Genomic DNA, 26364 nt, shown 5'->3' on the forward strand with positions numbered 1-26364 from the left:
ATAAAATAAGTGTACAATTCACTGGTTTTTTTAGTGTAGCCATAGAGTTGTGCAACCATCACTACAATCAACTTTAGAACATTTTCATCAACCCCAAACCAAGCCCCATACCCATTAGCAGTTACTTCCCATTTCTCCACAATGACCCCTCCTCACTCCCCACCTCACCCTCGACAATCAGTGATATACATTCTGTCTCTATAGTTTGCCTGTTCTGGGCATTTCATATTAATGGGATCATACAATATGTGGTCCTTTGTGACTGGCTTCCTTCAGTTAGCATGGTGTTTTTGAGGTTCACCTATGTTGTAGCATGCATCAGTACTTCATTCCTTCTTATGACTGAATAATGTTCCATTGTCCGGGCTATACCACATTCTATTTATGCATTTATCAGTAGATGGACATCTGTATTGTTTCCATGTTTTAGCAATTATGAATAATGCTGCTATGAGCATTCATGCATAAGTCTTCGTGTGGACGTATGTATTCAGTTCTCTTGGGTATGTAGATAGTAGTGGAATTGCTAGGTCATACGGTAATTTTATGTTTAGTGTTTTGAGAAATGACCAAGCTGTTTTCCAAAGCAGCAGTACCATTTTACAATCCCACCAGCAGTGCATGAGGATTCTAGTTCCTCTATATCTTTGCCAAGTAATACTTGCTATTGTCTAACATTTTTATTATAACCATCCTAGTGGATGCGACATGGTATCTAATTGTGGTTTTGACTTGCCGTTTTTTGATAATGATGTGCATTTTTTTTGTGCTTGTTGGCTATTTGTCTGTCTTCTTTAGAGAAATGTCTATCAGATCGCTTGCCCATTTTTAAATTGAGTTATTTTCCTTTTTTATTATTAAGTTGTATGAGTTATTTATAGATAAAAGTCCCTTAGTCATATGATTTGCAAATATTTTCACTTGATAATATTCTTTGAAGCATAAATTTTAAAAATTTGTCTAAATAAAATTTATCAGTCTCCTCTTTCATCACTTTTACTTTTGGTGTCATATCTAAGAACTTTTTGCCTAACCTAAGACCATGAAGATTTACTCCTATGTTTTCTTCTAAGAGGTTTATAGTTTAGCTCTTATATTAGATCTGGTATACTTCTCCTTTACATTTCATGTAGTTGTAACCATCATTTTCCCCTCTTAGTTGATCCTGTTTATATCTCATTTAATAAATCCTTGCCGACTGTATTGGTTTGTTAAGCTGCCAGAATGCAATATACCAGAAATGGAATGGCTTTTAAAAAGGAATTTAATGTTACAAGTTTACAGTTCTAAGACTGCGAAAATGTCCAAATTCGGGCACCAACAAGCTGTTACCTTAACTCAAGAAAGGCTCATACCATTCAGAAAACCTTTGTAGCTGGGAGGGCATGTGGCTGGCCCTTGTTCCTGATTCTGTTGCTTCCAGCTTCCAATGCCAGTGGTTTCCTTTCTAAGCATCTGTGGGCCTTTGCTTAGCTCTCCTAGACCCAAGTCTGGGTTCTGGCTTGCTTAGCATCTCATGGGAAGCCACATGGTGATGTCTCATGAGCTCTGCCTGTGTCTCAGTCAGCTCTGAAGCAGATGTTCTCCAAGCATCTGCTCTGTTGTCAGCTCTGAAGTTTCTTCAAAATGTTTCCCCTTTTAAACTAATCAGGACCCACCTTGAATGGGGGAATCACATCTCCATTTAATCAAAACATCACACTCACAATTGGACATGTCACATCTCTGTGGATATAATCTAGTCAAAAGTTTTCACCCTGCAGTATTGAATTAGGATTAAAAACCTGGCTGCCCCCACAAGATTGGATCAGGATTAAAACATGGCTTTTCTGGGGTACATAATAGCTTCAAACCTACACACCCACTTAGAAATAATTTAAAAATATATTTTCCCATACTATCTTCTGTTCATTCTAAAGCTTTTACTTCCACATTTGCATCTTTAATCCAATTAGTCTTTGTTCTTATTAATATGGCTTTGTAATATGCCTCAATATCTACCTTTTGTTCTTTTTTGGACTCTCCTTAGCAAGTCATTGACTTTTATTCTTTTGTAAACTTTTAAAAATCTGCTTGGAAAATTCAAAAAAAAGTCTCCCTGAAATTTTGATTGAATTGAATTGAAATTATAAATTGATCTGGGAAAATTAATATCTTTCAATGTCATATCTATGAATTTGGTTAATCGCTCCATTTATTCATGCTTTCTTTTCTGTACTTTAATAGCATTTAAAATTTTTCATGTCCTTATGCATTCTTTATTAAGAGAGTGCCTAGATTCAATAACATTACTATTATATATTTTAACTTATTTTGTTACTTGTTTTCTGTTACACGTTCTCATTGTCTCTCTTTCTCTTTCTCTCCTCCCCTTTCCCCTCCCTTCCCCTCCCTCTCAGCTCCACCCTTGTTAAGTTGATTATTGCTCACAGTAGAGGAATGCAATTGATTGTTTTTAGGTTGCTCACATATTCAACTAGCTTTCTGAACTCATCTTCATTTAGTGGTTTTCTGGAGATTTTAGAAAAATGATTTTATCAATTGCAAATTTTAACAAGTTTGTTTTTTCCTTTCTATCTTTATACTTTGTTTTCCTTTTTATTATCTCATAGTGGCATACTGCCTCTGGTATTCTATTAAATGGTGGTGATAGCAGTTATCTTTATCTTGTTCGTTTCTTTCAAAGTAATAGAGTTTCTCTATTAAGAACGATGTTAATTTGTAGATGATATCCTTTATCATCGTTTGTCAAGGATATTCTTCTTTGATTTTATCATGAATTAGTATCAAACTTTGTCAAATGCTCTTTCTGCATCTGGTGAGATAATCAAGTGATTTTTTCCCATATATTATCAGGGTATATAATGCTAGCTACTTATAACAAACAGCCCCAACATTTCATTGTCTTAAATCAATAAAGCTTTATATCTCACTCATTTCACAGTCCAGTGGGGATTGGTGAAACAGTGGGCTCTTCTACACTTAATCATTCAGGTACCTGGGCTCTTTCCAACCAGTTGCTTCATCATCTGCTGGGTCCTCACAGTCCGTATTGGCCGGACATGTCAAACATAATTGCTGCTCACATGGCAAAACATGGTTCACCCTGTTGCTGGGTGCCTGGGAAATGTTGTCTGGTGATGTTCCCAGGGGTAAGACAACAGGATATGGGTAGGCACTGGTAACCTCTTCCACAATCCATTAATGTAGTGAATTACAGTGAAACATGTTCTGATTTTGAGCCATTCCTGCATTATTAGAATGAATTGTACTTTATCATGATATATCTTAATGACTTTTGGGTTGACTGGCTAATATTTTATTTAGGAATTTAGCATTCATGTTTATAAGTGAAACTGTTATGTAGTTTTCTTTTTTATATGATCCATATCCAGTACTGATATCAAGATTATAGTAACATGAAATTGGGCAATGTTTTCTCTTTTTTCTGTTTTCCGTTGTAACTCAAGATAGAGATTATCTGATTATGTGATGTTAATCTGTGGATGATATCCTTTGTCATCCTTTGTCAAGGATATTCCTGACACATTTTGGAAATTGTTAAAATGCACGTGTAAAGCCTTCCAGGCCTGAGGGTTTAAAAGAGAGAGATTTTTTTTTTAATTATTTACTTTTCTTAAATGGTTATTTACAGTTTCTGTCTTTTTGTGCCAGTTTTGATAATTTTGTTTTCAAAAAATGTGTTCATTTCATCCATGTTTTCAAATTTTTCGTACAGTTTTTATTTTGTAGGATTTTAAGTATCTGTTGTATTTGTCGTATCTTCCTCTTTATAGTCTTATCTTTTCCATCGTCTGTCAGTTATTCTTAATCAGTTTTGCTACTTTTGTCTATTTTCAAAGAAATACTTTTAGTTTTGTTAACTATGTTTATTTCCTATCCTGTTTTTTGTCTTTTATTTAATTGATTCTATTCTTATATGTATTATCTCATTTTTTCTCATTTCTTTGGTTACATGCTATTTGTAATAGATTCAGACAATGTAGATACTCATAAAGTGAGATAAGAAAGTCCACTTCTGCCTCCTCTAATACTACAGTTAGGCAACCATGGTTACTAAATTAGTGTGCGTGTTCTGGACCCTTTCTATGCTTATACAAAAGTTTTTGTATGACTTACTCTTTTTATTGTATAAATCATTAGTCTCTTTTTCTGGCATACACACCTACACACACATGGATCTGTATATTTCATCTAAGATGAAATGCTATAATTTACTTATCCATTCTCCATTAAAGGGCACTTAGGTTAAAAGTCTTGGCCTTTTAATAGTGGAATTTAATTCATCCATATTTATTTTGATTACTGATAAGTGTGCTCTTTGTCTGACATCCTGTATTGCCCTATATTTATCATGAATTCTCTTTTTTTTCCCCTTTATGTCTTTGTCTGTATTGATCAAGTTGTCTTTGTCCCCTGCTCACTTCACTCCTTTTTATTTAGTGGCTTGGCAATTCTGCATCTTACTAGGGGTCATCATTAAGTTCTTAAATATGGACAAGCTTATTTTTTCCTATAAATGACAAAAATTAATCAGAATCTATAACTTGCCTCCAGATATAATAAACTTTTTTGTATATCTTTACTTCTTCCCACTCTACCCACTTTTCCTGATAGGCACGTACACATGTAGGATTTTGGCCCAGAAATTGTTGAAATAATCTGCAAGCTTCCGATTGTTTTTAATTTTTTCATGCTTCAAATACATTTTCCTTTTTCTATTTTAAAAATATTTTCTTAATTTTTAATTAATTAATTGCATTAATCTACAACCTATTTATGCAGTTACCCCTCACACCAGGATAGGAAGATTTGAACTTGTTTCTTTTATCATTTTCATTGAGTCACTGAAAACTCACATCTCCAGGTTTCTTATTTCTCAAAAGTACACTTGGAGTCCATGCTGTCCCGATCCTTGTTTGACCTTTGCTGGCACAAAAACATTCTGAAGCATTTTGCAAATGCTAAAGTCACTTCCTCATGTTTTACTGCATTTATGTTTGGCTTGGTTAAACCAAGTGCATTATCAGTTTGTATAAACTTACCACTCACTGAAGGTTCATTATAGCCTGGTACAGAGGCTAAGACTGGCTAAAACAGTTAAAAATAGCCCTTGAGAATTCAGCTGCTGAATATTTTGCATTAAAATGCTTAAAATTGGGTGGTGCAATGGTGGCTCAGTGGCAGGATTCTTGCCTGGCATGCCGAGACCCGAGTTCTGTTCCCAGAGCCTGCCCATGCCAAAAAAAAAGAAAAAAGTTTAAAATTACGACATTTTAATATTTTTGTTTATAATACTTAGTATTTATGAGGGTGGAGTAAAATGGACACACAGAATATAAATATGAGGGCATAAATTGATAACACTAACTTGGCTGGTGTTTGGGCTCTGTGTAACAAAAGTTTTTTAAAATGCCCATACCTTTTAGCCCAGTAATTCCACTTCCAGGAATTTATTCTAAGGCATGTTTCCCACATGAGATTATTTCAGGAGATGCAGGGTAATTCTAGGTGAAACACATTTGTGACATTTCTAATACTGACTCACGTAATGAGACAGTTATTCCCCTATTCAATTGTTTTCCAGTTTTTGATCGAGTGAGGAAGGAAAATCGCCATTTGTGCTAGTATGACAAAAAGAGAGGTTATATACCAAGATAATTAGAAAAAGACTAGAAGAAAATATTTTCAAATGGATTCTCTCTGATGTTTGAGACTACATGAGATTTTTGTGTTTTCCGATAATAAATATATCACTTTTATCAGCAGAAAAAAGTGATACTACATATGAGTATGTTTCTTTTAGTTATTCTGCTCCACCTCTAACAGGACTGCCTAGTATTTTGCCATCTCCAGGCATTCCTGTGTCCTTACATGCTTTAAAATCCAGTTAGGTGAATGAAATAATCTTAATATTGTGGGAATAAGACTAAAGGGAAAGATGCAGAAGGAGGAAACAGGAATATAGGCTTAAAAAACTGTTGTGGCGGAATGTCAAATGGTGCAACCACTGTGGAAGGCAGTTTGGCGGTTCCTCAAAAAGCTGAATATAGAATTGACATACGACCCAGCAATACCATTGCTAGGTATCTACTCAAAGGACTTAAGGGCAAAGACACAAACGGACATTTGCACACCAATGTTTATAGCAGCGTTATTTACAATTGCAAAGAGATGGAAACAGCCAAAATGTCCATCAACAGAAGAATGGCTAAACAAACTGTGGTATATACATACGATGGAATATTATGCAGCTTTAAGACAAGATAAACTTATGAAGCATGTAATAACATGGATGGACCTAGAGAATATTATGCTGAGTGAATCCAGCCAAAAACTAAAGGACAAATACTGTATGGTCCCACTGATGTGAACGGACATTCGAGAATAAACTTGAAATATGTCATTGGTAACAGAGTTCAGCAGGAATTAGAAACAGGGTAAGATAATGGGTAATTGAAGCTGAAGGGATACAGACTGTGCAACAGGACTAGATACAAAAACTCAAAAATGGACAGCACAATAATACCTAATTGTAAAGTAATCATGTTAAAACACTGAATGAAGCTGCATCTGAGCTATAGGTTTTTTTTTGTTTTTTTTTTGTTTGTTTTTTTTTTTTGTTTTTTACTATTATTACTACTTTTATTGCTTTTCTCTATATTAACATTCTATATCTTTTTCTGTTGTGTTGCTAGTTCCTCTAAACCAATGCAAATGTACTAAGAAACGATGATCATGCATCTATGTGATGATGTTAAGAATTACTGATTCCATATGTAGAATGGTATGATTTCTAAATGTGTTAATTTCTTTTTTTTTTCTGTTAATAAAAAAAAAAATTTAAAAAAAAAAAAAATTGTTGTGGCTAGGCAAGTTGTAATGAGGGAAGGCTGTGGAAGGAAGCTTGCCCAGGCATCCCTTCCTACCTCCTAGGCTCCACTGTTACCAGTCGTGTGTCCTCAGGCAAGTCCTTTCACTGTTGTCTAGCTCAGGTTCCTCATCTGTTCGGTGGGAATCTGAAAATTGTCCTACCTGCCTCCTAGGGGTTTTGTGAAGATCACAAGAACAGATGATGCAGATGCCCTCTTGGATATACAGTGCACTGATGTGATGGGGAGGGGGTGCACATCAGTGCTGGTCTGTGCTGAGTCTGGGCCTGCTGGCCATGTGAGACCTGGAAGGAGGAAGAGGAAGAGAAAATGGTATTGTAGTGAAGGTTGCGGTACAATAGTAGGACTAACTCTGCCTCCTAAAGACCATGATGTAATGAGGTCTCCCCTCCCTCCCCTTTGTTTTCCCATTACACAATTTAATCCTAGTGTGGACAAATAAAAGTTTTACTTATAAATAATCCAGTTAGGTCCTTCTGACTTGTTGAAAAACCACAGGGGTGCCTCAGTAAAGCTGCAGGAATGCAGTGTACCAGAAATGGTTTGGCTTTTTCAATGGGGATTTATTACAAAGTTGCAGTTCTAAGGCCATGAAAATATCCAAATTAAGGCATCAAGAGGAAGATACCTTCTTGAAAGAAAGCCTGCTGACATCCGGGTTCCGCCGTCAGGTGGGAAGGCACGTGGCAATACCTGCTGGCCCTTCTCTCTTGGTTCTTCTTTCAATGACTGTCTCCAAAATGTCTCTGGCTGTTTCTTCCTCTCTTAGCTCCTGCCAGGGCCTTTTCGTTCTGAACTCTTTGCCTGCCTGAGCTCTCTTAAAAGGACACCAGTAAAGGATTAAGACCCACCTTGTATTGGGTGGGTCACATCTCCATGGAAACAACCTAATCAGAAGGTCCCACCCCACACTAGGTCTGCCCCTACAAGGTTGGATTAGAACAACATAGCTTTTCGGGGGGTATATAACAGATTCAAACCACATAGGAAGATAGCACCCTGTTTTAGTTTACTTGGCTGCTCAAGCAAATACTATGCAATGGGCTGGCTTAAACAATGGGAATTTATCAGCTTACGGTTTTAAGGCTAAAAGAAAGTCCAAATCAAAGCACTGATCAAGGTGATGGCTTTCTCCCCAAGGGCTGTGGTGTCTTGGTGCTGGCTGCTAGCAATCCTTGGTCCTTAGCTTGTCACGTGACATTTTTGGCGGTGTCTCCTGGTCTTTCCCTTCTGTTCCGGGCTCTGTTGATGTTCAGCTTCTGGCTGTTTCCTGTCTGTTTGAATTTCATTCTGCTTATAAAGGACTCCAGTAGTAGAATTAAGATCCGTCCTGATTTAATTGGGCCACACCTTAGCTGAAGTAACCTCCTCAGAAGGTCCTATTTACGATGGGTTTGCACCCATACGAATGGATTGAGTTTAGGAGCATGTTTTTCTGGGGATATACAGTTTCAAAGCACAACAGTTCCCAAAGGCATCCTTGTCACTCCTTAGTACAATCCAAGGCATCTTTTCTACTTGGTCTTTGTTAGTATACATTTAAACTTTTTTTAATATAGTAGGGAGACTATGTCTAAAATTATTTTAAATCATTTGTATTGACTTTTCTTCCTAAGAGCCCTATTAGGAAGAGCCAAGTCTGGGTCATTGAAGAGAAATGGAGTAGATACTGAGAGAAGGTCTAAAAGTTTCTCTTTAATTTCTGGATTATTCGACTGACCATGAGACTTCTCAGTTGGATGTTGGATATAATTTTGGTTCTATATTACCTGGCTTAGAGATGTGTGTATATAAATGTGGATATCTTTTCAGGAGTACAAAATTTCTGTTTTCAGGGGAAAAAAAAGAGTTCAATACATGGTCTAATGCTGGGCAGAGATAATTGCTACATTTGCCTAGTAAAAATTCTCCCAGTGTGTTACTTCTTAGAGCTTGTTCCCAGAGACGCCTCTGGACCCCCCTTGTAGGGATGGAGTAGACAGGTTAGTGTTGCGCGAACAAATGGTATCCCCATTTGAGAGTGGTCTTACAGCCCCAGTGTAAGCTTCCTGCACCGAGGGTGCTGGGCTGTAGCCAGGTCCTGGGCCTGAAAGAGACCTGTGCTGGCATTCCAACACCTCCCAGACTGCCGCGAGACCTTTGACTGGCTAGTTCTTTCCCCTCCTGGGATTCCTCAATGCCACCACTCCCCTCCACGGCCACCTCCACCTCCACGGCCACCGCTGTGCAACAGGCTCTCACATCTCTCACCTGAACAACACTTCAGTGGTGCCTGAACGGGTCCCTTCCTCCCGTTCTCCTTCCCTCCAGTCTGTGTTTTCACAGCAGCCAGCGTGTACTCGTTTTCTATTGCTGTTGTAGCAAATTACTGTAAATGTAGTGGTAATTTATCTTATAGTTCTGGAGGTCAGAAGTCCAAAACTAGTTCCACTGGTTTAAAGTCCAGGTGTTCTTTTTGAAGGCTCTAAGGGAAAATCTAGTTTTCTTTTGTAGGTTCTAGAGGCCAACTATGTTCCTCAGCTCTTGGCCCCATCTTCTATCTTCAAAGCCAACCATGGTTTATCAAGTCTTTCTCACATTGCATCACTCTGACGCTCTTCTTCCCTCTCCTTATAAGGACCCTTGAGATTTCAGTGGTCCCACCCAGATAATCCAGGACAATCTCCCCATGCCAAGATCTTTGACTCACATCAGCAAAGTCCCCTTTGCTGTGTAAAGTAATGTTCACAGGTTCCAGGGATTCGAACATTGACATCTTTGGCGGGGGTGGGGGTAGGGGTGTGCGAATCATGATTCAGCCAATTAACAGGATAAATCTTTTAAAAACGCAAGTCCATCCACATCACTCCTTGCATAAGACCCTTGTTGTGGTGCTCCAGTTCTCAGAACATAAGGACCAAACTCCTGCTGGGGCTGGGAGTGCCCTGCTTGAACTGCCTGCCTGCCCTCTCCTCCCTTCTCCTGCCCCCTCTCTCACCACTCCACTTGCTGTCCATGACCCAGGCTTTGCACATGGTGTTGACTGTACCAGGAATGCCTCTCCCTGCATTCCATCTCAGTCCTACCCTGAGGTCCCAGATAAGTTTGTGCCTCCCTGGAATGTTCCCATATGCTCTGTGTGCCATTCTGCTATCACACTTATCATAGTTTAACATTTTTGCGTCAATTTAAGTGGTTGATTGATTAATATATGTTTTTCCTACATACACGAGTATTCCATATGGGCTGGGAACGTGTCTATGGTTTGCCCCTGTTGTATCCCTAGCACAGTACCTGGTGTGAGGTAGATGGTTAGTAAGTACAAGTGAATACCAATTGCTTTGTCATCACTCTCTATCACCTCTACCCTACTTTTTCTTCCGGATAGCACTTACCACCTTTTCTGTTGTTCTCCCTCTCCACTAGAAGGAACTTCCATGAAAATAGGGACTTTGCCGTTCTTATATTCACTGTTCTATACCCAGGTCCTAGAGCAGGGTCTGGTCCATAACAGACATTCCATAAATATTCCATAAGTAGCTGCAGGATGCTCAGAATCTTTCCGAGTTTTCATATTTGACCCCTCTTTGAAATCTAATACTATAGCTTTTTGGTGTTCTAGTGAGGGGTCTTGCAAGGACCCTCTCTGAATTTCATCATTTACCAGGTTTAATGCTGTCCTTCTCTTACTTCGGCCCCGTTAGGACCCTGCCTGACCAGGTTTCTTTGGCATGTTCTTTCATTTAGTGTTACGAGTCTTTCATTTCAGAAAACTTGAGGTCCCCTTGCCCTTCACCTCCACATTGCACCTACTTTTTCTCCAAGACTCTGTGCTGCACTGTTTGTATCTGAGGCTCCCTACATGGAATCACAGACATTTACAACTTTAATGTTACATCATCATTTCACCAAACTCCAGGTCTCCGGAGAGTTTACCATGATTGGGGACAGGTAGTATTTAAATATTCCTTTTAGTGTTTGGGTTTTTTTTTCCCTAAAATTATTGGTTTAAAAAATATTTTGAACTTATGTGTTTCATTTAAAATTTAAGTTTCTTCCACCTCTTAAATTATGCTTTTATTTTTTACTTTATGGCTATAGGTTTGCTCTCTAATACAGTCAAAGATGTGGTAAAAGAGCCACGTTGAGCACTGCTGTGCATCAGGCACCATGCTCTGCAGCCGCATAATCCTCATATAAATCTGCGGAAATAGGTACTATTAGCCTCTGTTACAGATGTGGAACACGAAGCCTCAGAGATTCAATCACTGACAAAGCTAAGATGCAGGAAACCAGGTTTGCAGCTCAGAGTCTCTGTCTCTTGGAAGCCCTGCTTTTGCCTTTTATCAGAAAGTGTTCTGCTCACCTATGGACAGAGGGTGGATCACATTTGTTCTTGCAGTGATCCGGGAAAGGAATGGAGTGAAGCTACTGGGAACAAGTTGTAACCCCCAATCTCCTTTGTAAGTTTACTGTCTGAATTTTATTATAATGCTGTTTTTCTTTCCTATTTCATTTAACCTGAATAGTGGGGCCACACTGGTAAAATTTGCCTTACAGGCAACATTAAAATTTTACCAGTTGATACAGGGTTTGTTTTGTTGCTGTTCATTTAAGGACCTATAACCTCCATAAACTGGAAGCATTTGACAGAGTCCTGCCCCTGCCCCCAGAAGGTTTGGGAAGCCCACACTGATGAATCCGAAAATCCCTAAGCATGACTGACTCAGCCTAGTCCTGGTAACTGATACGGAAGAGAAATTTCCTCAGCCTCAGACTATGTTACTGTCAAAATCAGTTACCTTATAAATCAGATCATTCATATTGTAAGTCCTGCTGACATCTTAACATTTTTAAAATGTTACAATTAAACTGTGGTCAGTGAAAGTACAGCTTTCCCTTTGTACCAGGGACATCTTCCTGAGCACTCCTTTGGGGCCAGGGGGGTCTCTGTTCAGAAATTCTCTGGCCACTCAGGGAAAATAGCCAGAAGGACACATGAACTGTGGATTCATTTGAAGTGATAGGTTTAAACAGTGGTCACTCCCACCACTCACTTGTGCTTGTATTTTTTTCCTCGTCTTTTTAAAAAAGCTCTATTGAGATATAATTCATATACAATTAACCCTTTTAAAATGTACAATTCAGTGTTTTCTTAAATATGTTCACAGAGCTGTGCATCCAACACCACGGTCAGTTTTAGAATATTTTCATTACCCCCAAAAGTAACCTCAGGCCTCTTAGCTGTCACCCACCCCCTTATCCCCACCCCCTTCCCAGAGCTCAGCAACCAGAGACTAATCTGCTTTCTGTCTCTCTACATTTGCGTATTCTGGACATGTCAAATAAATAGAATCATAAAGTATGAGCTCTTCTGTGACTTTTCTTTCATTTAGTATAATATTTTCACAGTACATCTATGCACCTTGTGTGTTATCAGCACTTCATTCCTTTTTATGACTGAGTGATACACTTTAGTATAGATATGCCACATTTTGTTTATCCCTTCATCAGCTGATGAACGTTTGGGTTGTTGCCATTTTTTTGGTATTCTGAGTAATGTTGTTATGAAAATTCATATATATGCTTTTAGGTGGACTGCGATTATGTTTGTGACTCTGCCTTAAAGCCTGAAATGGAAGAGTTGTTTTTAAAAAAAAAATAAAGAGAAAAGGGGAGAACGAGATTACTGTTGTTTGAAATCTAAAGGGACATTTTCATTGTGTAGATATAGACCTGCATTCAAAATGGTTAGCTATCTAATAGGTTGAGGTTTAAAATCAAAAGGTATTAGAGCTAATTCTTCTCTCTATCAGTGGAGTTGTCTACGTTCTGTCTTTTGATATTCTTGATTAAAAAACATACATAGAAAGAAAAGTGGTAGTCCTGAGGTCTCCCTTGAAATAATGCGGAGTTAGGTTTGGGTGGAGGATTGTGCAGACTTTTTACAGGTAATTTTGGCCAACAGGGCGGAGAAGGCAGAGGCCTGGACGGGAGAGAGGAGCAGGCAGGTGCCAGAGCCGGGCGAGTGAGCCCATCTGTGTGGTCTCACTTCCCGTGGCCCGGCCCTCATGGCCACAGGGCATCGGCCAGTACTGCTTGGTGTGACTGTCCACTGCTCTCCGGATGACGTGATTCATGACCTCTGTGTCCAGTTTCACTCTGCTTTTGACTCAAAGCTCTGCTGTTAGACTGTTGGTTTTTAGAAAAAGCTGGTTCTTTGAGGAATATGTTGAAGGACAAATCAGCCCCTAAAGGGCTTTTGTAGACGCAGTCTTAAAAACATTTCCGGGCTGGTTTTGTTTTTTGTTTTTTTTTTTAACAACAGTTAACAGTTTTCAGTTTAACTGTGTTTTCCTTCCTGAAATCTTTAAGTGAGACTAGTTCTTGTGATTTATTCTATGCATTGTTTATAGGAAGTTCCTCTACTTGTCAAGTCTGGGTTGGAGATAGAGATTTTTTTTTTCCTACCCAACCCAAGCATACAGAATTAGGAGTGACTCACATTTGCATCCAATTTAAGTAATTTCTGTGTTTTTTTTTTTTCATTCTCTTAGAAAATAGAGTGTATGTTTGGGTCATTTTAGTTGATTTCTAACTTTAGGTGAGCCAGTCAGCAGGAATTTTATTTAAAACCTTTTATTTTGGAATACTTTGAAACTTACAGGACAGTTTCAAAAATAATACAAACTGCACACAAAGAACTCCAACGTTCTCAGGGAAGATGGTGAGACTTGCCCCTGGGTCTCTAGGACATTCAGATGAGAAAAAAAGAACATACTTGTTCCAGGCATGGGAGTGAGGAGCAGAGCATCTGAGCCTGATCTGCAACTTAGCTGGGGAAGCCGAGAGGGATCATAATGTATAAGTTGGTTGACCAGATTTTGGTGTCAATGGTAGTTCGAATATCAAGTCATGGAGTTTAATTTGATACCTTAAAGAACAGGGGAAAAACTTACTGCTTGATGTAGTACTTTTATTCCCATTTTATACCTGAGAAAAGCAGTGTCCAAATAACTCCCCAAGGTCACACAGCCAGTTTTGGTTTGCTGCCTCTGCACTGGCCTGTGTTATCTGCAGAGCACAGGGCAAGTCCTGACAGCTCCACCCAGCTCCTACCTTGTGTGACCCTGTGAGTTTCTATATGGCTGTGTTTGCTTATCAGCATCACTTCCTGAGCTGCCCAAGTTATTGGGTGAAAGGGGACTTTGGGTAAATTGCTTCCCAATTTATCTGAGGCCCTGGAAAAGCAGGGTCCTCCATTGTCTGCACAGCAACAGTCCAGACAAGTTCCGGAAGCTTCAGAGGCTGCCAGGGGAGCTTTGGAGATTCAGGTCCCCTCCAGAGTAGGAGCCGGAGGGCTGGATCACAATCTAGGCAGGGTGACAGCACAGCTGCAGCCGCAGCCGCAGCACAAGTTGACTCCTGTTACTGCCCTAATCCTCCAGCATAGGCAAGGGAACGCAAGTATTTGGTTTGTGCTGAAGTTTTCTGTTCATTCATGTGTTCATTCCTTCATAGAATATGCAGCAAATATTTTAAACACCCAAAATGTACCTCGCACAGCTCTGGGCCCTGGATGTATAGCAGGGAATAAAACAACCAGAGTCCCTACTTTCATGGGGCTTGCATTCTAGAGATGGAGATGGACAGTGTACAGTAAATGTCAGCAAGTGCTGTGAGGGAGAGGCCAGGAGGGAGAGGGGCTAGAGTGGCAGGGCCATGTGGGAAGACCTCTCTAAGGGCCGGCATTTGAGAAGAACACTGGGTGAAGGGCTGGAGCAAGTGATGTGAGCATCTATTCCAGGACCAGGGAATGGCAAGTTCATAGGCCTGAGCTGGGATTGTTTGGAGCACAGCAAGGACAGCGCATCAGGGAATGAGTGGGAGAGGGGAGGAGTAGAGGCTACAGAGGGAGGAGGGGCAGGGCCTGAGGCCTTGCAGGCCTCGTACAAAGATAAGGTTTTGATTCTGGCCCAGCTCTAAGGTGTTTATTAGACACTATTCCTGGATAGCTGACCTCTAAGTCGGCAGCCCTCCCAGAGAGTCTTTTGAATAGTCCCTTTTCGGCCTAAATTAGCCACTGTTAGTTCTCTTGTCTGCAGCTATGAACTCTGTCTGATACAGAGCCTTTGGGGGGAAAACAGCTGCATTTAAAACTGAATATGGACCGGCTTTGTAGTGAATAAATTTTTTTAAGGCTAGAAAAGACATACATGGATATTGAGTGGAAGTGTTTTCATTTTGGTTGGAGGGGACTTCTGCCATCTCTGTACCTTCCATTTGCAGCCAGGAGCCCAGGGCTGTCTCTCTCCTCACCTACCAGCTGAGGAACCAGGCTGGTCGCCCCTTGTTTGACCTTTATGTTCTCATCTATATAATTTTTTTCTTTTTTTGCATGGGCAGGCACCCAGAATTGCACCTGGGTCTCTGGCATGGCAGGCACAGGCGAGAACTCTATCTGCTGAGCCACCGTGGCCCACCCTCATCTATATAATTTGAGTAGTCATATTATTCTGCCCAAATGGAGGGGAAATCAAAACATGGCTTACTGGGGGTCTTTCCTATCTCAGAGGTCTCTGATTCTATGAATGGTTTCCTTCAATGTTCTTGAAGGAATAAAGAATGTTAAGATGTGTCCAGACGGTTGTGATTTATATTTATATTGTGCAACACTTTTACATCTTTTTTTGAGCTTTACAAAATGACCCTGAGGCTGTATGTCACAGTGGTTAAGAGCACAGGGAACACAAACTTGCTCCTGAGACCCAGGCCCACGTGTCTCTGTGTGACCTTGGACATACATATCCCTTAACCAATTGTCCCACTGGCTCCTCATCATGAAAATAATGCCCATCTCAAAAGATACTAGGGGGTGAATACGATGATGCATCCGGCACAGCACCTGCAAGAGTGAAACCTCACTCAGTGTCAGCTGTGATGATGATGACATGAAGTCATTTCCATTTAGCAGAAAAGGAAGCCTGCACCAGGAAGATCACATGTCTTGCTTAAGGTCATGTGGAGAGCCAGGGGTAAAGCCAGAGACAGAAGCCAGGGCTTATGATGTCCCAGACCAGTGCTCTCTCCCTTGGATTCTTGTTAGTTTCTAGGAGAAAATGTTAATATGGACAATCTGTCCATGTCTAACCCTTTGGTAGCTGGTTCTGGCTTCTGTAGGAGTTTGGGGCAAAAGTTCCCTCAGACACAAGACCCTCAGTCCTAGGCATTAAGAGCCCCTCGGGAAGAGGAAACTGTGGGAGCAGACATTGGGGAGAGCCTGGAGGGAGGGCCTCCCTCTTCGTTTTCAGAGAGAAAGAGTGAGGGGAGGTACTGGGTCCCGATTTCCCCATACCCCCTCCCCATCCTTGCCTGCTGCTGGCCAGATCCTCCAGTCCTTGGCATACCACCCAGACTTCCTTGTGTCCAGGGCAGGATGGGACAGGCATGCAGGCTGGGCACTCCAAAACATTCCATCCCTGAGCAAGGTCACACACTCCCTGTAACAGGACTCTGCAGCTCAGGCGGGGAAACCAGGTGTGGGAGGGGTCAGTCACGGGCTGCCACCTAAGCAGTTTCTCCCTTCAGGCCATCTGGACAGAGGATGCCTGGTGGCGCCCTCCACAGCTGCCCTGGCTGTCCGTGGCCCCGGGGCTCTTCCCACTGGTCTTACATACAGGTGGTGCCCCTTGCTCTTGGCAAAGTAGATTTAAGGACTACCCAAGTGGATTTCCCAGGAAATGGATGGCTTAGAATTTCACTTCTGGCTTTGTGGTACAGAGGAGAAGTCCAAAGGCTTTGGAAGCAGTAAGACCTGGTTTGAATCCTGCGTCTGCTTTTGTGTGTGTCTGGGAAATTATTCAGCCTCTTCACGTCTCAATTTTACATCTGTAAAATGGGAACAAGTATACCTACCTCACAGATTTATGGTATGAGTTATGTAAAAGAAACTGTGTAAACTGCCTAGCGTGTGCGTGGCATGTGGTAACTATTTTTAGCTCATTATGAGGCTCGGCCGTCGGCTCTATGGTGGGTGGAAATAGCTTTCAGGTGTGGCTCAGCCGCTTGTAGTCTGTGCATTTGCTGTGACTCAGGGTCCTGGAATGAGTAAACCAAAAAGCATAAACCTCTCTTTGCAGTATTGTTACTCACAGTCATTTCTCAGTTATCCAGCGTGGATAATTAAGCTTCTGTTGATGTGTGGATTGGCCATGCTTTTATATTTCCCTGCTTCTTTTCTGTTTAGTTCTGGTTAGCTAGAGTTATATAGCTAAAATGTATTGAGGGCTTATTATACTAGAATTCTACATGAACTGTCTCCTTGAATTTATAAAATAACTAGATGAAGAAACAGAGAGGTTAAATAATACTGAGGCCACACTGCTATCGTGCGGCAGACTCAGGGTTCACATGTGGCAAGTGATTCCAGAGCCCACACTCGGCCCCAGTATTGCCGGCCTAAACATGGAGATGGTTGAATTCCGCGGCCTTGAGACATCAGGTGATCTGACCTTTTCCTCTGCTTCGGTGTGAGCTGTGTCTCACAGAGGAGAGAATCTGCCTTCCTTTAGACACTTCGCAGTGAAAGCTGCCGGATCCTCCTCTGGAGGCCTTTTCCAGGTCTGGAAGGCTAATCCTTTGTCCCTGCAGTGTCTGCCTGAGGCCAGCCATCATCCTCAAGAGCAATTAGGGGGCACATTTTGAGAGTGTGCTCAGACTTGGAAGGAGCCCGGGGCAGTGAGGGCGGAGTTCCGCTAGCCTGTGGCTGGCCGGTCGCCTGCCCCTCTGGGCTGTGGCCTGCAGAGGCCTGTGAGAGAACAAGCTGCCTGACCGCAGCTGACTCCGTCCTCACAGGTCCGCATCCTTCTGGCTCTGGGGAGCAGAGGAAGTGGTCTGTGGGCCCGCTGGGTGGCTGAGGAGCTGAGCGACTGGCCGTGTTAGGCCTGGCCTACACCCCTCGGGTGACGGGGCTGGGCAGCCAGCTGGGTCGATCTGCTCCAGCTCCACAGCCGCCAGTGAGGCCTTGAGGCCTGAGAACTAGCATACCCTGGAGGAGTTCCTTCATTGAATAAGCTCATTAACAAGGCCGTGTGAAAGAGACCTCAGCCTGAGAGTTGCTGCCTTCAAGCCCAGCGTGCAGGGCCTCCAGTGGCCACCAGGGAGCTCCACTGCTCTCGGTAGAATAAGAGGCTGGAGGAGGGGCCGCGTTGGCGGTGTTGCTGTTTATCTGAGCAGCTTCCATGACAACCAGGAGATAAATACCTGGAACAAGATTAGGTGTCTGGTTAGAGTGAGGCCTGTTATGTGATTTGGAGACCCTTAAGTGACCAATATCTTCTGGGTGGCCTGTTCAGCAGGCTTAGCTAATTTGTTAGTTCGATAATGTATGCGCCCACTCTATTCCAAAATGGAATCAAAGTGGCACCTTTCCGTAGGTGTTTTAGAGGGAGGAAGGTGTCCTAGGCTTGCTTAGAGTGAAACGCTGAGGGTTAGGTCCCAAAGGGGTCACCCACCAGGTGCCAGCACAGCTCCGTGCTTCCGGGACTAGCTGGAAGCTTTTACTGCCATGGCTGGTTTGCAGCATTTCTTTGATCATCTCCTGGTCTCTTTGTGACAAGTGGCCCCAACACCTTCCTGCCCCAAAGCAAATCATATGACTTCAGAGAAGCAAACCTGACCTCAGTTACTAGGTATGAACATCAGTCACTGGGAGTAACCAGGAGGCCAGCACCCCTGCTCCTTTCATCTGCCAGTGTTAAATATTAAGAGTGCAGCATTCAGGGTGTGATAAAGGCTGTCTCTCACAGTTTATGATTTCCAGTAAACCAGAGTGCTTCAAGGAAGGGCCAGGGTCAGGTGAGAAACTCCAGATCTGGCCCTTTGCTGAGCTGGCAGAGCAATTTCTGCAGGGATGGTTGGGGTAGAGAGCAAGGCTGCAGCTGTCAGGGTTACCGCTGTTTTACTGCAGAGCCAGAGAGCCACAATGTGCCAGCTTGCGAGGTGTGAGCAGTTTCTGCACCCTGCCAGCAGCTCATGTGCACTCTTAGGGTCAGGGATGTGGGAGAAGGAAGACATCTGTCCTCAGTGTGCAGGTAACTGCGCCTGCCTCCTGCTGGGTGCCAGGGTAGCTAGGAGCCCTGGGCACATTCCATCCTGGGTGATGAGCAGCTGGAGCTACTCTCAGACAAAGCTGGCACAGCAGTCCCAGAGTCTGGAGCCTAAGGGGAACTTCAGATCTCGCCTCCATGGGGAAGTTCAGACTATAGGAGGCTGTAAGCAGCAAACTTACTCTATGTGGGGACTCAGGTCCCCCTCTGACCAGTGCCATGAAGGAGGTCATTCTCCAGGTCCTTCTGAGTTTCTCTAGAGCACCTAATCTGATAGCAAAGATAGAAGACATGTGTCAAAATAAATCAGAATGCAGTAACAGTTGCATACGTACATTTAACGGATATTTAATAAGCATTCTGAGCCTCACACTTTGCTACATGCTAGGCTTACAACATCTTTCTGTGAACAGACAAGGCCCCTGCTTAAGTGGGCTTTACATTCTAGTGTTGGGAGATGGAAGGCGAGCAATCAAACAATTAATAAATTAAAATGTAATTCTGGTGATAAGTGCTGTGTAGCCAATTAAAATACAGTGATGTGTAATCAAATCAAGTGAGTGAGTTACTTTGAGTGATCAAGGACATCCTTTCTTGAAGGCTGAGGCATTTAAGGGGAATCTGAAAGCTAAGGAGGAAAGAGCAGGTGAACCGTCATGAGGTTCCAGTTACCTGTCCTCACCACTGCAGGGGCAGGAGAGCCAGGATGACAGGAGCAAAGGAAGAACGTGTGAGCACATATGGGTTGGTTTACTTGAGGCTTGGGGGCATACAGCGCTTCTTTTCTTATTTTCTGAATTATTCCCTAAGCATTCACTCAGTAAACCTTCAGTATCTTCTACGTGCCAGACATTCTGGTAGACAGTGGTGAAACCAGGATGAGTATGTCAAGGCCCCCTTTCTAAGCGGTGTTCAGTCTGTTGGGAGAGTTAGGCCAGAAAACCAAGACTGTGTGGTAGGTGCTCTGGGGGAGAGAATGACAGAGGACGAATGGGGGCATTGAGGAGAGGAGATGCAAGTGGAAGAAAGACATAAAGGGTCTAGAGGTGGGACAGGTAGCCAAGACCAGTCACAGAAGGCTCTGAATGCTCTGCCCTGGAGCCTATACCAGTCACTCAGAAGAACTTGTGGAGTTAAAACAGATTCCTAAAAAGCAGTGAAGTCTAAAGAAGGGATGTAAGGCTCTTGGCCTCACTCAGACCACTCTTAAGGCCTCCCTTGCCACTTGGAAGCTGTTCCATTGGAGGATTGACTCATTACTCAGCCATTTCCCAAACTCCCAGGTGGGAGCTTGCAAGTGCCAGGGTGACTTGTATTTAAACCACCATGTGAACACTTTGACTAGTTGTGTTTTGTTGTTGTTGTTGTTTTCGGAGGGGGAGCCAGATAAAACCTGTTGATTTAGAAGTAAAAATAAGGTTTTCTATTTATCTGTTTAGGACAGGGAGACCTTCTTTGCGAAACCCCTTTCTGGCAGGTCTCATTGTAAGATTGCAAAGGTGCTGTTGTCACATTCCAGTAAATGCATAATTTGATCATAAAGTAAGATAATCCTGAGTGCATTCCAGCCTCATAGGGAACATATGGTTTTCTCCTATCCTTTTCTCCTACCTTCTTCCCTTCCCTTGTTTTCGTCTTTCATCCCCAAGCCCCAGAGACCCTTGTTATCTTTTTATACACTTATTACTCCTTCAAAACACTCTAATATAGATAACGACATTACATGGGAGTACTGCAGTCATTCGCGACCTGTTGAAAACCAGGAAGTAAACAAAAAAAGCAGCCAGAGAAAGAGAGAGGCCAAAGTCTAAAATTAATTAGCATTTATTGAGGACTGTGGACTTACGACATTTGAGGCACTGTGCTGTGCTCATCGTATTCTCTATTTTGGTTCATCTCCCCCAAATTCTTCCAGAGTCCACTCGATATCTATTCACTGGTGTATTTTGTTTCTCAGTCCACAACCACCTAAAAAGAACAAAAATTAGGAGTGAGTGCTAAAGACAGCTTTCATGTAGATAGTGACAAGCCAAAGGTGACAGTGTAAGATAGAGGAAAGGCAAAATAACTATTTAAAATAGGCTTAAGCTTAGATTGCAAGCTCTTATAGTAGTTATAATTATTTCTTTGCTTTAAGTGTTATCTCTAGATTCTGAGACATTGTAATACATGTGTATAACTTGGTATTTCCCTGGAACTTTGGGTATCTGTGTGACACCTAGGACTTAGAGTTGGAGTTCTGCAGCTCTGAAAGTCAGCATTGCTCCATACAACAACTGTCAAAGAAACTGAAAAAGAGATCAGGCTTCAATTAGAGATAAGAAGGAAGCCAATGAGGTGGGGACTAAGGTAAATCAGAATACAGAGGTAAGGATAGCACTATATTTTAAAACTTCATCTATTATATGTAGTAGCCAATAAAAATACACTGATTTATAATCAAATCAAATGAATGAGTTACTATGGATTTAGTGATCAAGGATATCCTTTCTAGGAAGATAAGTTTGTTTTGTCCAAAACCTAAATTTTCTGTAGCACCTAAATTTTCTGTAGCACATAATAACCTAACTCAACCTGTCTAGAAAGCTCATTTAAACAGCCCAAACACATGGAGCCCAGAATGGGCGTAAGAGCTTGTAATTCAGTATAGCCTAATGAATACCTGGATACATCCCCAAATATGTTGGGCAGACAATTTAAAAATATTGGCTAAGTCCCTTGAGGGATGGGAGAAAAAATATGGAACCATTAAGCTTTTCCACCAGAGAACCCCCTGGTACTGTCTCAAACATTAGGGACTCCCAGATCAGTAGGCCAAGCTCGTAATCTTGAGGCTTGCTCTTGTGAAGCTTATTTCTGTGGTGGAGAAGCTAAGCCTACCTATAGTTATGCCTAAGAGTTACTTCCAGAGAATCTCCTTTTTTGCTCAGATGTGGCCTCTCTCTAAGCCCAGCTCTGCAAGTAAAATCATTACCCAGCACCCTATATTGGACATGACATCCAGGGGTGTGAGTCTTCCTGGCAACATGAAACATAACTCCCAGGGGAGGGCCTGGCCCTGGCACCATAGGATTGACAATGCCTTCCTGACCGAAAATGGGAGAAAATGTAACAAAATAAGGTTATCAGTGGTTAAGAGAGCTCAAGTAGAATTGAGAGGCTATTCTGGAGGCTGCTAGTACTCAAGCTTTGGCTGGATGTTGCTAATTGCCATGGTTTGCCAAACCCCAACCAACATCATTCTTGTTAACCCTAAAGAACACCCAGGGCTTTATCTGAGAGCCTGCACCCACTAAGTTTGCTTTTCAAAAACCTAAAACTTTCAGATGGCTCCTCGGCCAGATAAGTCCTGAAACCCAGAGGTACCGGTCTCTCAAAGAACATCAACCAGTTCCATCCCCCTGCCCCATATTGTCGATACCCCTTTTCAACATGAAGTAAGTTAGAGTGGACATAAGTCAGATATCCCTTAAGATTAAGAGAGGGATCAAAGAAGAAGGAGGAGTTATAACAGAGAAGTTAGGAATTAACAAATGAGTATGACTACTGAATCATTATGTTGATATTTCTTTTTAGTCTCCAGTGTCTTGGAACAACTAGAAGAAAAAACTGAAATTGTAGAACTGTAACCCATACTAAAATTTGAAATCTGTTCTGTTATTACTTGTTAAAATGTACTTTGAAATGTGTCGTGGGTTTTTTTTTTTTTCTGTATATATATTTCACAATAAAAAATGCTAAAATAATAATATTAACAATACAAATTCATTGTAGAAAAAAACAAATGTCACTTGCATTCCAAATTTAAAAAAAAAAATAGGCCTAAGAACTTAAGATGACTTCAGAGTGCACTGTGCTTTCCTTCTCTGTGCGTTCAGAAGGACTCGGCACTGACAGACACACAGATACACAGGCAGGTCCAAATCCTGTGGAGCCTGAAGTAAAGTTAGGAATTTGCCAAAACAGCCAACATGGGATTGCCAAACACTGCTACAACCCCTCCCTACCCCTGCCTCCAAGGGTCCTGATTTTAGTGGCCAGTTTTCATGTTTAGTTTATGACACCCAAGCTCCGGGCAGAGGTACTTTTTTTAGATCTGAAACTGCTGATTCAGTTTGCATGAGGATATTACTTTTTTAAGGAACTTTCAAAAACACCTAAAATTTAATTCTAGTTTAGTTGGAGAATTCCTGAGTGCAGAATTTTCTTCACATCCCAGCATTGACAGAATCTGACATCACTTGGGTTTGGAGGGAAGCTCTAGAGAGAATTCCAGGAAGTCTGTCCTTGGCCTCAGTGCTGCTTAGTGGCTGAAAGGCTTTCCGTGCTGGGACGGTCTTCCTTGGTGGGTGCGTCAAGGTCGTTACTGAAGTAGACTGCTCCTGAATGTCCGCTTGGTGGCTTGTCTGGCCAGTCCTTCAAGATCTTAGCGGGAGGAAACTGTAAAAGGCCTCCTTTCCCAATGTTTGATTTTAGTAAGATGGACCATTAAAAAATCTTTTACATTTCTGTTTCTTTTGGTAATTCTGTTTATATGTTAGAAAATGCTAATTATTTTCTAGTATCCATTTTCTTCTTTCTTAGTAAGAAACCTAACTTTTAGCTGAGTCCTTTGCCACCGAGCTAAAAAAAACTGTTTCTCAGGCCCCTTTGCAGTTAGGAATGACCATGAGATGGAAGCCAAAGTGGGACTTCCACGAAGTCTCTTAAAGGGAAGGGGTTGAGCTCTTCTACCTACCCACCCTTTCTCCATCCTGTATCCTGAAATGAGGTGTGATGGCTAGAGCTCCAGCAGCCAGCATGGTCCATGAGACTGAGCACCGTACCTGAGGGATGAGGAAGGGATGAACTGGAAAAAAGTTTGGGTTCCTGGACTAACAACCTCTAGGTTTTTTGTTTTTTTGTTTGTTTGTTTGTTTTAATGTGAGAGAGAAATAAATTTCCATCTTGTTTAAGCTGCTGTTTTCTGTTATAGGTAACTAGACCAAATCCTAACTAAAATGAAATGTTCTGTTTTTCGTTTGAAAAACATTTTTTGTTATGTTTTCATTCTTCTTAAAAAAAACAGCTTTATTGAGAAATTCTTTACATACCATACAATTCACCTATTTAAATTATACAATTCAATGATTTTAATATGTTCATAATTGTGCAGCCAGTAGCACAGTCAAATTTGGAATATTTACAACACCATAAAGAGAACCTGACACCATAAAGAGAACCTGAATCCACTCCCCATTTCCCGGCAGGACCCTGTTACATTCTCTCACAGAACCTAGAGATTTGCCTTTTTTTCATCTTGGTGTGTATTTTTTACATATTACAAATATTTCCTTTCTGTCAGTGTTGTTGTGAATATTCTCCCCAGTTTTTGCTTGCCTTTTGATTTTGTTTTTAAAGTATAGGTGTTTATTTTTAATGTAGTTAAGATTTCTGGACTTTTAAAATGGTATTTGCTCCTTTATTTTAAAGACCTTCTCCACTCAGATCAGATAACTCACCAGTATTGCTTCTAGATCTTTTATGATTTCACTCTTTACTTTAGCATTTTAGTCTTTTGGTGAGTGCTGTTAGTGAGTTTTTAACCTTTTGTAGGTCATGAGTTCCTGGCCCTAACTACTCTCTGAGCTCTCCTATAGGAGCCGGAGTCACTCCTGCTTACCCCACCTGCCCTGGCCTGGACCTCTTGCAGGCTCTGCACACTCCACACACCGACCCCTTCTTGGCTGGCCACCCCTCCTCCATGGGTCAGCACCTGCTGCTCAGAATAGCACTCTTGGCCTCACCTGGAACTTCTGCCACCACCACCCTGCGTTCAGCTCGATTCCAGGTCCCTCTCTTTTCTGTTGACCTAGGTCATGTCATTGACAACCCTTCTGCCTATCCCAGGACGCTTTTGTTATTTCTTCTCTGGAAAGGCAATATGAAGAATTTCTCTATATTTTTCCAGGTAGATGGAGAACTTTTTAAATTAAAAATTTGTTTTATGATAAGATAAATAAATCATGTTTTCTGCTTTAAAAAAATTTTTAATTCAGAAAAGGCACCAAGCAAAATCAAAATATGACCCAGAATCTTTCTACCACTACTACTTTTTAAACGCGCATTAAGTGAAAAAGCAAAATCTTACCACCCCAAGAAGTAACATTTGCCAATAGTTGGTACATCTTCTTCCAGACTTGTTTATCAAACAGTCCTAAATCTTTATAGATATACATACACACCAGTTCTTTTTTTCCTGAAAATGTGATCATTTTGTTCAGCAGTCTCCTTTTTACAAATAATAATATATTTTGTATATCTTTCTGGGACAGTAGTACATAGAGACACACTTTATTCTTTCTTTATTCTTTCTAATGGCTGCATGGTATGTATTCCACTGCATAAATATACCATTGTTGAATCTCCTTTTCCAAATGTCATGTTAATATATATAAGGCTGTTGTAAACATTTTCATCCTTATACTTTTTTTTTACATTTTTATTGTTAAATGTAACATATATACAAACTAAAGAATGAAAAAGCAGTGATTTTCAAAGTGTACTTCCACAAGTAGTTACAGAACAGGTTTCAGAGTTTGTTATGGGTTACCATTCCACTATTTCAGATTTTTCCCTCTAGCTGCTCCAAAACACTGGAGACTAGGATAAATATATTTTTTTCTTTTTTTGTGAAAAATACATATATCCAAAAAAGCAATAAATTTCAAAGCACATTGCAACAATTAGTTGGGGAACAGATTTCAGAGTTTCATATGGGTTACAGTTCCACAATTTTAGGTTTTTTCTTCCAGCTGCTCTTAGATACTAGAGACTAAAAGAAATATCAATATAATGATTCAGCAATCATACCTGTTTGTTAAATCCTGTTTTCTCTGTATAAAATCACCATCACCTTTGATCTTTCTCCCACGCTTTGAATGTATTTGGGCTATGGCCATTCTAACTTTTTGATGTTAAAAAGGGGCAGTTGATAATATGGGGTAGGGGGATAGAACTAGTTGAAGTTCTGGAGAGGCTGGCCCCTCTGCATTTCAGGATTTATCTGGTCCAGGGACCCATCTGGAGGTTGTATTCACCCTTATACTTTTATGAATTTGTTCTAGTGTTTCTGTAAGACTTCTAAAATTGGAATGTTGAGTTAAAGGATACATACATAGGAAATTGTAGTTGCTGCCAGTTGTCCCTTGCCAAAATCCTATACCGATAGTTGTATTCTTTTAAAATGTTCCTTTCACCACAGTTCTCCCTCACCAGTTCCTTCCTCAGATTGCTGCTAGAATTACTTTTCTAAAACGCAGATCTGATCATGCTTTCCCCTGTTTAAAAGACTTTAACGGTTTCTCACTGTCAAGAAGATAGAG

General features: G+C 41.3%; 2 protein-coding genes across 2 annotated transcripts in view; one reads left to right on the forward strand and one right to left on the reverse strand.

Annotated features, from left to right (window-relative positions):
- The window catches only part of LOC143664274 (uncharacterized), a 44208-nt gene extending 31175 nt beyond the window's left edge, over positions 1-13033 (reverse strand). Inside the window, exon 1 of the mRNA XM_077137957.1 lies at positions 12946-13033. Coding sequence (XP_076994072.1) covers positions 12946-13033 — 88 coding nt within the window. The remainder of the gene's footprint in view (positions 1-12945) is intronic.
- RAD50 (RAD50 double strand break repair protein) overlaps positions 1-26364 on the forward strand; it is a 286023-nt gene that overhangs the window by 1971 nt on the left and 257688 nt on the right. The gene's annotated exons all lie outside the window — the stretch shown is intronic.

The sequence above is a fragment of the Tamandua tetradactyla genome, chromosome 20 (assembly GCF_023851605.1).
Source record: "Tamandua tetradactyla isolate mTamTet1 chromosome 20, mTamTet1.pri, whole genome shotgun sequence".
Taxonomy (NCBI): domain Eukaryota; kingdom Metazoa; phylum Chordata; class Mammalia; order Pilosa; family Myrmecophagidae; genus Tamandua; species Tamandua tetradactyla.